Source organism: Dipodomys ordii, unplaced genomic scaffold, assembly GCF_000151885.1.
Source record: "Dipodomys ordii isolate 6190 unplaced genomic scaffold, Dord_2.0 Scaffold29, whole genome shotgun sequence".
In the NCBI taxonomy this organism is placed as follows: Eukaryota; Metazoa; Chordata; class Mammalia; order Rodentia; family Heteromyidae; genus Dipodomys; species Dipodomys ordii.
The window spans coordinates 3,661,311-3,673,204 of NW_012267245.1; the positions used below are offsets into that span (position 1 = coordinate 3,661,311).

The 11,894-nt window shown below is 51.3% G+C and overlaps 1 protein-coding gene across 1 annotated transcript in view; it reads left to right on the forward strand.

The window, feature by feature from the left end:
• Positions 1-11,894, forward strand: part of Catsper3 (cation channel, sperm associated 3) — an 18,256-nt gene that overhangs the window by 5,999 nt on the left and 363 nt on the right. Inside the window, exons 3-7 of the mRNA XM_013015996.1 lie at positions 3,373-3,612; positions 7,431-7,613; positions 8,641-8,781; positions 9,366-9,485; positions 10,777-10,931. Coding sequence (XP_012871450.1) covers positions 3,373-3,612; positions 7,431-7,613; positions 8,641-8,781; positions 9,366-9,485; positions 10,777-10,931 — 839 coding nt within the window. The remainder of the gene's footprint in view (positions 1-3,372; positions 3,613-7,430; positions 7,614-8,640; positions 8,782-9,365; positions 9,486-10,776; positions 10,932-11,894) is intronic.

Consider the following 11,894-nt stretch of genomic DNA (forward strand, 5'->3'; position numbering starts at 1 on the left):
ATATATTATACATGTATATAATTCTAATATAATATATGCTAAAATGATATATATATATAACATAATACTTACAAATTTGAAAATCTAGCTGACACAATCTTACAGGGAAAAAAACCCCTCCAATAAACTTGGTGTGTCCATTTTTATGCCATACGAACTACAAATCATTGCCTTAGCAGCTTAAGATTTCTAGCTTCCTCCCTGACCAAAGAAAGAAAGAAAGAAAGAAAGAAAGAAAGAAAGAAAGAAAGAAAGAGCCAGGTGCTGGTGGCTCACACCTGTCATCCTAGCTACTCAGGAGGCTGAGATCTGAGGATCGCAGTTCAAAGCCAGCCTGGGCAGGAAAGTCCGTGAGACTCTTATCTCCAATAAACCACCAGAAAACCAGAAGTGGCGCTGTGGCTCAAGTGGTAGAGCGCTTGTCTTGAGCTGAAGAGCTGAGGGACAGTGCCCAGGCCCAGAGTTCAAGCCCCACAACCGACCAAAAAAACCAAAAAAACAAAAAAACAAAAATAACCAAAACAGAGAAACAGCTTCCATCTAGCCTACAGTGGGTGGTTTTATGTGCGTGGAAGACACAGCATTCTGTATACAAAGCCTCTGCATTGGTGGAGTGCGTCAGCCCACCTGTCCCACAGAGACAAGTCACACCGTGAAGCTAGCTTAGCCATCAGACCAAGAATAACCAATGGCATTCTGAGAAAGGAACATGACACCTGCATGCTCACACACGCACTGCATGTGAAACTCCCAGTCTTCCTAACCTGTTCTTTTTCTTTTCTTTTTTATTGTGAAAATACCATACAGAGAGGTTACAATTACATGGGCAAGGTAATGAGTACATTTCTTATCAAGCATTCTTGCTCCTCCTTTGTTTCCCCTTCCCATCCCTTCCCGTACCCCCCACCCCCCCATCACACACACCAAAGTTGTAAAGTTTGTTTTTCCACATAATGACTTGTACAACCTTTTCTTTTTCTTGGTTGGCCATGGGGTCTTGAACTCAGGGCCTGGACACTGTTTGTAAGTTTATTTTTTTGCTTGAGGCTAGCATTCTACCACATTGAGCCACAGCACCACTTGTGTTGTTTTGTTTTTGTTTTTGTCGGTCGTGGGGCTTGAACTCTGGGCCTGGGCGCTGTCCCTGAGCTCTTCAGCTCAAGGCTAGCGCTCTACCACTTGAGCTACAGTGCCACTTCTGGTTTTCTGGTGGTTCATTGGAGATAAGAGTCTCACGTTCTCTCCTGCCCGGGCTGGCTTTGAACCTCGATCCTCAGATCTCAGCCTCCTGAGTAGCTAGGATTACAGGCGTGAGCCACCAGCGCCCGGCGACCACTTGTGTTTTTTAAGTGGTTCGTTGGAACCTCGATCCTCAGATCTCAGCTTCCTGACTAGCAAGGGTTACAGGTATGATTTACCAGCGCCCAGCGACTGACCAGCTTTTTTGAAACCCCTTCCTTACCTTCCCTGGCTTATTCTCCTTCCTACCCAAATAGCATGCTTCTTGTGTGTTTTAGCATTTCTGGCTCCCCCCTAGGCTGTAGGTTTCTGGGGAGGTCGGGGGGGGGGCAGTGGGGAAGGGCACTTCGATGGCATCCATTAATTTCCCAGTTCCTAGAACTGCTTGCTTGGCACATGATTAGGCATTTGACATTTTTTCTATCATGAATGATGAAAGGAATCGTGAGAAAATCCTGGATGGTGGTCAAGATGACAGATCCATTTAATCTTGGGTGTGATAGCACAGCTGTAGTACCAGCTGCTCGGGAAGTGGAGGTGTGAGGATCCACCTCGGAGGCTGGCTCCAGCAAAAGCTTGAGACGTGATGTAAAAGTAAAAGGACTATAGATGGAGATGCATTGATTACAGGCGCTGGTGGCTCATGCCTCTCATCCCAGCTACTCAGGAGGCCGAGAATCTCAGGATCGCAGTTCAAAGCCAGCGGGGCAGGAAAGTCTGTGAGACTCTTATCTCCAATAAACTGCTAGAAAACCGGAAGTGGCGCTGTGGCTCAAGTGGTAGAGTGCTCGCTTGGGCTGAAGAGCTCAGGGACAGCACCCAAGCCTAGAGTTCAAGCCCCAGGAGCGACAAAAAAAAAAGAAAAAAGAAAAGATGCATTATAGTTATACACAGAATTATTCAATGGTAACCCCTCTGTACAACTACTTAAAAATAATAAAAATTATGACTAAAAATACATATGGATGAAAGTATGGCTCAGGTGGTAGAGTATGATGTACTGAGTTCAATACAACAAAGAAAGGGAGCGAGGTTCCCGAAAAAGATATCAAGTCTATTAATTTATTTCCTCCCCCTTTTTTTCCCCTGGTCCTAGGGCTTGAACTCAGGGCTTGGGTGCTGTCCCTGAGCCTCTTTGTGCTCAAGGCTAGCACTTTACCACTTGAGCCACTGCACCACTTCTAATTTTTTTGGTGGTTAATTAGAGCTACAAGTCTCACTGACTTTCCTCCCTGGGCTAGCTTTGAGCCACAGTCCTCAGATCTCAGCCTCCTGAATAGCTAGTATTACAGGTATGAGCTACCAATGTCTGGCTTGAAATTCCTTTTATTTGTTTATTTTTGACTATGCTTAGTCAAAACTGCATATAATAAATCCAAAATATAAGGTGGACTTACTGTATATTCATGCTGAGAATGCTTGAAACCTTCTCGGGGGATCCTTATAGTCAGGTGGTTTGATGTGTTGAGCATTGACTAGGGTCTGTTCTACCAATCCATCCATCCACCCATCCACCCATCCACCCATCCACCCACCCACCAATCCATTTATCCATTCATCCATCCACCCATCCATCCATTTATCCATTCATCCATCCATCCACCCATCCATCTATCAGTCCACCCATCCATCCACCCTCCATCCATCCATCCATCCATCCATCTACCCCATCCATCCATCTACCCCATCCATCCATCTACCCCATCCATCCATCTACCCCATCCAGCCATCCATCTACCCATCTATCCATCCCCCTTTTCCATCCCCCTATCCATCAATCCACCCATCCATACATCCATTCATTCATCCATACATCTACCCATCAATACATCCACCCTTTCCACCCACCTATCTATCCATCCACCCATCATCCATCTACCCCATCTGTCCACCTATCCATCTACTCACCCATCCATCCATCCATCCACCCACCCATCTACCCACCCATCCACTCATCTACCCATCCATCCACTTATTTATCCATTCAAAGTACCTGGGGTCCAGCCTAGCTCCAGGCTCAATGCCAGGAAAGGTACAGAAGGGGAGGAGAGTGAGACCCTGGTGGGCATGGAGAGGGCCAGGATGTAGGGCTCTATGTTTGGTTTGATGTCTCCAACCCTGCCTTTCCTGCAGATCTCAGAAATCATCTTTGTGTCCATCTGCACCTCGGAGTTCTGCCTGAAAGTCTATGTGGACCCCCTCGACTACTGGAAGGATGGTTACAACCTGCTGGATGTAGTCATCCTCATCATCATCTTTATCCCCTACCTGCTCCGCAAGATCAAGGGCAAACACTACCGCTACCTCAACGTGGCGGACGGCATCCAGTCCCTCCGCATTCTCAAGCTCATCCCCTATAGCAGAGGGATCAGGGTGAGTGTTCAGGGCCTGAGGGCGGGGAAGAGGCCCACCAGCCCCGGAGGAAGTTACCAGCCCACTGCTGGCTTCCGCTTCCGGTGTGTGGCAGGTTGAGCCAGTATCATCTCAATTAATCTGAAAACAGTGCTAAGATAGACGTTGGTAGCTCCACTTTACAGATGAATACCTTGAGGCCCAAGACCGTTGGGCAGTTAAATAGGGTCAGCTGACAGTTGAAAAGGTTTGAAAGGTATTTCCGACTACAGAGGTCATGTGATCCCCCCCCTTCCTGTGCTGAGGAGAGGCTGGCTCCCTCTTCCTTTCTCTTCCTCTCTCTTCTTCCTCCTCCTCCTCCCCCTCCTCCTTCTCTTCCTCTTCCTCCTCCTTCTCCTCCTTTTTCTTCTTTCCTAGCTTCCATATGTTCTGCTTTTTTTTTTTGGTCTGTTGTGGGGCTTGAACTCTGGGCCTGGGTGCTGTCCCTCAGCTCTTCAGCTCAAGGAGAGCGCTCTACCACTTGAGCCACAGCGCCACTTCTGGCTTTTTCTGCTTATGTGGTGCTGAGGAATCGAACCCAGGGCCTCATGCATGCGAGGCAAGCACTGTACCACTGAGCCACTTTCCCAGCCCCCATGTTCTGCTTTCATATCATTATTCATTTTATTTCTTTAAGTAGTTGTACAAAGGGTTTTAATATGTCAAGTTTAAGAGTACAAAGCAGGCTGGGAAGGTGGCTCAGTGGTAGAGTGCTTGCCTAGCATGCATGAAGCCCGGGGTTTGATTCCTCAGCACCACGTGAACAGAAAGTACTGAAAATGGTGCTGTGACAGAGTTGTTGCCTTGAGCAAAAGAAGCTCAGGGACAGTGCCCAGGCCCTGAGTTCAAGCCCCAGGACTGGGGAAAAAAAATGAGTACAAAGCATCTTGATCAATGTTTCCCCTTCTTCTCTCATTCTCTCCCAAACCCACTGGACCACAGTGACTGACTTTCTGATAGTACAGATGACTTGTCTTACAGGGCTAGGCCTCTTCAGGCCTGGGTAACTCGGATCATATAGCTTGCTTCCTCCACTGGATAAAAGTGGGTGTTTTGGTGTTTGTTTTGGTTTTTGTTGGTCTTGGGGCCTCAAGTCAGGGCCTGGGTGCTGTCCCTGAGCAATTTTGGCTGAAGGCTAACGCTCTACCACTTTCAGCATCACTTCCATTTTTCTGGTGGTTCATTGGAGATAAGTCTTACAGACGTTCCTGCTCTGGGCTGGCTTTGAACCCCTGATCCTCAGATCTCAGCCTCCTAAGTAACTAGGATGACAGGTGTGAGCCACCGGCATCTGACTTGGCTAAAATTTGGTTGCTTCTCCCATTTCCTCTCTTCTCCTCTCTTTATTTTTTTTTCAATTCCCATTTATCTCCAGTTCTTGGGGGACAGTGTCATCTTTTCCGTATTAAAAAAAAAAAGGCAAATAAAAGCACGTTGAACATCAAGTAGAAATCTGAAATGTAGATAGGACGAGGCAAAGGGCCAAAGGAAAAAGACAATAGTGAAATGAATAGATGCTACATCTCCTTCTCCCCCCCCCCCAAAAAAAAACAAAGATGGCAGGGGTATTGTTGCCTCTTCTCTGAGGTGACCCAGGCACTTGAATTGGGGGTAGGTAGCCTCTTAACTCCACTCCACCAAATTCCCCTGAAGTGCTGAAATTAGGGGGTGACTAGCCTTTCCTTGCCCCAGAAGCTTCCAGAACAAATCTTACCCTGTGCCAGGTCCACAGACAACTCTGTGGGGGAGCAGCCGTGGAGGAAGGGGCCGGGCCTGTGTGTTCATGCAGTCACTCTTTCCTTGCTTGCCTGTGTGTGTGTGTGTGTGTGTGTGTGTGTGTCTGTCTGTCTGTCTGTGTGTCTGTCTGTCTGTGTGTCTGTCTGTGTCTGTGTCCAGTCTTGCCTCTTCTTCCTTCCTTGTTCCTGGCCCATTTCTGGGCCGTTTCTTCCTTCTGTTGTCAGGAAGTGGCCTGCACAAGGTGGCTGGCCTTTTCCTTGTCACTAGGTCCAGGGTTCATCTCCCCTGCTCCCTTCGTCCCTGCTTCCTGTGTCTCCCACCTGACCTCTCCTGGGTGACTGCAGCCTGCCTTCTCTCCCATCCCCTCTGTGTATTCTCTCGGGGCCATCTTTTCTGCTGCCTAGGACTCTTTGTGCCCCTCTCTGCCCACACACGTGCCCCAGCCCTGCCTGCACATGCCTGCACCTGGGATTTCCTCTTCTTCCGATGCAGGGTGTCCCAACTCCTTTCAAATCCTGCTGTGTGGCCTCTGAAGTAATCATTGACCCCTCTGTATCTTTTCTTTTGGTTGTGAGGCTTGAACTCTGGGCCTGGGCGCTGTCCCTCAGCTCTTCAGCTCAAGGCGAGCGCTCTACCACTTGAGCCACAGCGCCACTTCCAGTTTTCTGGTGGTTTATTGGAGATAAGAGTCTCATGGACTTTCCTGCCCAGGCTGGCTTTGAACTGCGATCCTCAGATCTCAGCCTCCTGAGTAGCCAGGATGACAGGCGTGAGCCACTGGCACCCAGCCCTCTGTATCTTTTCATCCCTGCTACCTGCAGCCTTTGTTGGGCTCCTGTGATGGCCTCCCACACCTCCAAGCAACGCCTCCTTCCATGGCTGGGGGTTGGAGACTTCTCAGGGTAAATCAAGTCACAATCCCCCTTTCTCCACACCCCCTCCCCTTGTTGTTGTTGGGGGGGGGGTTAGGGATAGATGACCCTGTATCCTTGAAGGAAAGGTGATGAATGCCTGAGGTGCTGGGTATCAGAGCTGGTGTCAGAAGTAAGGAAGGTGGACAGAAAACCAAACTGGAGCCGGGCACTGGTAGTCACGCCTGTCATCCTACTTACGAGGTCTGAGGATCACAGTTAGAAGCCTGCCCAGGCAGGAATGTCCGTGAGACCATGATCTCCAATGAACCACCACAAAGCTGGAAGTGGAGCTCAAAGTGGTAGAGCGCTTGCCTTGAGTGAAAAAGCTAAGGGGTAGCACCTAGGCCCTGAGTTCAAGCCCTAGGAGTGCGTATGAGCACACCCGTGAGCACACAATTAGATAGACAAATAGATAGGTAGATAGATACATATTTGCATAGATAGATACATACTTACATAGATAGATACATATTTGCATAGATAGATACATAGATAGATACATACTTACATAGATAGATACATAGATAGATACATAGATACATATATAGATGCATACTTACATAGATAGATACATAGCTAGACAGACAGACAGATAGCCCTTCATGCACTCAATTGATAGATTGTATCTGCTCTCTACAAGACTCTAGGGTTTGGAGGCTCCATACACTGTTCCCCGGGTCTCCGCCAGCCCTATAGGGGGTGGGGAGACAATTGCCCCGTTTCATAGTGGGGAAGGCTGAGGTCACAAGCTGAGGACCGGCCAGTGAAGGCCAGGCCCAGAGAAGGCCAGGCCCAGAAAGAGCGGGACACCTATGCCTTGGAGCCCTCTCCATGGCCAATGCAGGGCGCTTCCCAGACCCCGGGGCCTGGGGCCAAGCATTGGAGCCTGCTGCATTCTGGGATGACCACAGGGGCATCTGTGGTATGGACGGGAGGCCACCCCAGGCAGCTGAGGGCAGATGCTACTGCAGGACAGATGCAGCCCCCAGGACATACAAGTTCTGATCCACTTCATTCATTCATTCACTGGAGATCTCCCCTGCCACCAGGGGCTAAGGACAGCTGTGTGCCCAGCAGAGGGGACCCCAGGCCTCTGAGCTGGCTCAGCCGAGCCACGCGTGCCTGATGACCGTATTCCCTTCCACGCAGACCCTCATCACGGCCGTGGGACAGACGGTCTACACCGTGGCCTCCGTGCTCACGCTGCTCTTCATCCTCATGTACATCTTCTCCATCCTGGGCTTCTGCCTGTTCGGAGTCTCGGATAAGGGCGACCTGGATAACTGGGGCAATCTGGCCGTGGCTTTCTTCACCCTCTTCAGCTTGGCCACGGTACTGTTGAAGAGCAGGGTGGTGGGCAGGGCCCCGGAGCAGGGAGACCATGCAGATCTGCAGACCTGCAGGGCGGGAATGGGGGGGGGTTCCTTCCCCCTGGTCTGGGCATTCCATTGATTCTGGGGTCACTGAGGACTGGTACCCCGGGATCCTGCAGGCCGGCGGGTAAGGAGAGAGCTAGCGCTGTCTCTAATCCTGGGACTTCTTTAAGTCATTTCCACACGTGGCACCGGGTCCTAAGTCTCCTCACGCGATGCTTCCTTTGGATGAAGTTATAAATGAGACTCGTAGCACAAAGCCTTTTTGAAAATGGACTGGCACAAAGCCACCCGGGAGAAGCGTGCAGAGCCAAGTCCTGAAGTCTAGGCTCAGTGGGAGTCCTAAAGAATGGAGTGTTGTTCTTGTTGTTTCTTTTCTTTTCTTTTTTTCCTGGTGGTTCTGGGACTTGAACTCAGGTCCCAGGCACTATCCTTGAGCCTCTTTGTGCTCAAGGCTAGTACTCTGCTGTTTGAGCCACAACTCCACGTCTGGCTTTTTCTGAGCAGTTTATTGATAAGTCTCATAGATGTTCCTGGCCGGGCTGGCTTTGAACCACGATCCTCAGCTCTCAGCCTCCTGAGTAGCTAGGATGACAAATGTGAGCCACAGGTGCTCCTCCTCCTCCTCCTCCTCCTCCTCCTCCATCTACGACTCAAACTCGGTATCTTATGCTTTCGCTCATTGGCTGATGACCTACCGCCTGAGCCACGCCTCCAACTCCATTCGTAGTTTTGTTTTGCTTATTTCTTTTCAAAGGTGGGCTGGTGAGAGATAATGTCTTTGGGGAGAAAATGGGAGATTTTTGAGACTAGAGCCTGAGGGGGTTGGGGACGGCTCTGGACGCTGGGCCGGGAGGGGTTGAGCAGGTCTAGAAGCAGTGGCAGCTCCTGTCAGCCCCCAGCCGCACCCCCCACTAGCAGGGGTGAGACCCAGGCGCTACTGTACTGGGCCTTGGCACTCAACATGACCCTCTCTGCCTGAGCAGGTCGACGGATGGACAAACCTGCAGGAAGAGTTGGACAACCGGAACTTCCTGGTGAGCCGCATCTTCACCATCACCTTCATCCTGCTGGCCTCCTTCATCTTCCTCAACATGTTTGTGGGGGTGATGATCATGCATACCGAGGTGAGGCTGTGTTCCCGGGGAGGGATGTGGGGGGGAGGGGTCAGGCCAGGGGGGAGGTCAAGTCTCCGGATGGGATGTGGACGTGGACAAAAATGGGTCCCTCAATGGATGCTGGGGGCTCACGCCTGTCATCCCAGCTACTCAGGAGGCTGAGATCTGAGGATCACAGTTCAAGGCCAGCCCGGGTAGGAAAGTCTTTATCTCCAGTGAACCACCAGAAAACCAGAAGTGTTCAAGGCCCTGAGTTCAAGTCCCATTACACACACACACACACAGATCACTAGATGGGTCCTTCTCACCCCCACGGCCCTTTTCTCCAAACCTCTGCCTTTGCTCGAAGTAGAGTTAAGCTGGGAAAGCCAACGCAGCCATTGCTGGCAGCTGTGGACAGATTTTCCTGCTAGGCTGTGGAGGGAGAGAGACCAGGAGAGGGGACAGTGGGCAGGGGAAGCTGCCCCTCACCGCCAGCCTCTGACTGGGAGCTGTGGACAGATTTTCCTGCTAGGCTAGGCAGGGAGAGAGACCAGGAGAGGGGACAGTGGGCAGGGGAAGCTGCCCCTCACCGCCAGCCTCTGACTCTCTAGGACTCCATCAAGAAGTTTAAGCGCGAGCTCATGATCGAGCGGCACGCGACCATGATGGAGGAGAAGCAGGTGATCCTGCGGCGGCAGCAGGAGAGGGTCAGTAGGCTGATTCAGACGCAGGTGAGTCACCCACGGGTATCTTCCCTTTGTATTTTCCACACCAAGCTTTGCTTTCTGTAATCTTGAGTGTCTCCAAGCTACAATTGGGGTGTTAAATATGGTCATTATTCTGCCCACTCCTTTGTGCGCAGAATTCTATTGGGATGCTTTTTTTTGGGGGGGGGAGAAGAAGGGGGGCAGTCCTGGGGCTTAAACTCACGTTCTGGATGTCGTCCCTGAGCTTTTGTGCTCAAGGCTAGTGCTTTGCCACGCGAGCCACAGCTCCACTTCTGGCTTTTTGGTGGTTAATTGCAAGTGTCTCAGGGACTTTCTGGTCCAGGCTCAAACTGTGATCCTCAGAGCTCAACCTCATGACAGGCTACAGGGTCTTTTGGGCCCTGGGCTGGGGCTGCTCAGGGCTCACCTGGGTCCAGAGGCTCTGGCGGGGTGGTACTCATCCTGAGCTGCCCAGCTGTCAAAAACCAGAGCAGGAGTGGCCACGTCTGTGCTGCCTGGGTGTGGCTTCCCTTTTCTACCTGAGTGTGCTCGGTCCAGCTGTGGACGCCCTGCCGAGTCCCCTCGCCACCAGAACAGCCCTTCTGTGCCTCTCCAGGGTGGAGACGTCTGTCTAGACCATACCCAAGGGGCTGTACGAGGCCCTCACAGGTGCCTCAGTTTACCCCTGGCCTCCTGTATTTAGGGCTGGTGGCTCACGATGCTGCCTCATCCATGAGAGATTCAGAAGGGTCAGGATAAACTTCTGGGGTGTATTGTAGAGGATTCCCCAGATCTCTGGATATCTTAGCCGTGAGTGTGTGTGTGTGTGTGTGTGTGTATGTGTGTGTGTGTGTGTCTGTGTTGGTCCTGAGTCTTTTTTCTTTTTGTTGGTCGTGGGGCCTGAACTCCTGGCCTGGGCGCTGTCCCTCAGCTCTTCAGCTCAAGGCAAGTGCTCTACCTCTTGAGCCACAGCGCCACTTCCAGTTTTCTGGTGGTTCATTGGAGATAAAAGTCATGAATGTTCCTGCCCAGGCTGGCTTTGAACCGTGATCCTCAGATCTCAGTCTCCTGAGTAGCTAGGATTGCAGGCATGGGCCACCGGTGCCCAGCTTGTCCCTGAACTTTTTTACCTCCAAGTTGTTTTTTTTTTTTGTTTGTTTGTTTTTTAATTAGAGGGTGAGTATGTCCTGGACTTTCCTGTCTGGGGCTGGCTTTGAACCTCGATTCTCAGACCTCAGCCTCAGACCTCAGTGACAGCTATCACTGAGCTTTATCATCCCTTTTCCCCATTCTCATGTCTCTCTTCCTTCTCTAGAAAAGCTCCAAAAAGAGTTTTGGCGAGTTGGTGGAGAACTTCAAGAAGACGCTGCGGCACACGGACCCCATGGTGCTGGATGACTTCGGCACTAGTCTGTCCTTCATTGACATCTACCTGTCCACCCTGGACAATCAGGACATCACCATCAACAAGTCAGTCCTGAGGGGCTGGGGGCGTGGCTCAGGCAGTACAGCACCTGGCTAGCAAGCTTGAGGCCCTGGGTTCAGACCCTGGTCCCGGGAAACAAACACAAGAGTCAGCTCCAGCCTTTTCATGTCCCCCGGACTTGGAGGTTGGGGAGGTGACTAGGGCTAAACCTTTCCCGGAGAACAAGGGGTTTGATGACAGAGGTTTAGGGGAGCTGGGGGGACCTAGGGGCTGTGTGCTGAACAGGCAGGCCTGCGGCTGGGGCGCCCTGCGTCTCCCTACTCCTCCCCCTTCTCAGGGGGCAGAAAGAGGGGTGCTGGGTAGCTAGTGGGGAGCCCTAGCCTGGTTCTGCCACTATCTTCCAGTGTGACCTTGGACTGGTCAGAGCCCCTTTCCCAACCTGACCCACAACAGCCACTGTGTCGATGACATGGTGGTAAAGTATGTGAGGCTCTAGACCTAGGCGCTGTCCTGTGCTCTTCAGCTCAAGTCCAGCGCTCTACCACTTGAGCCACAGCGCCATTTCCGGTTTTCTGGTGGTTCATGGGAGATCAGAGTCTCACGAACTTTCCTGCCCGGGCTGGCTTTGAACCGTGATCCTCAGATCTCAGCCGCCCGAGTAGCTAGGATGACAAGCGTGAGCCACTGGCGTCCGGTTCTCAGTGGACTTTTTTTAATGTGAGGGCCCCTTGGAGAGTTTTGGGGACTGGAGAAACTTAAAGGAAGAAGGAAGCAGGGAAGGCCCGCTTTTGTCTTCCATGTGGAGCAGGCTATATCTGTCTATATCTGTCTCCTACCTGATACACGGGGTAACTTAAATGCATGCCCAGCTCCTGCCTCCTGCCCAGTGCCAGCCCATCGCCTCTGACTCTCAAGACCTCACTCCAAGCCAGGCGCTGGTGGCTCACACCTGTCATCCTAGCTCCTCAGGAGGCTGAGATCTGAGGATCTCAGTTCAAAGCCAGCCT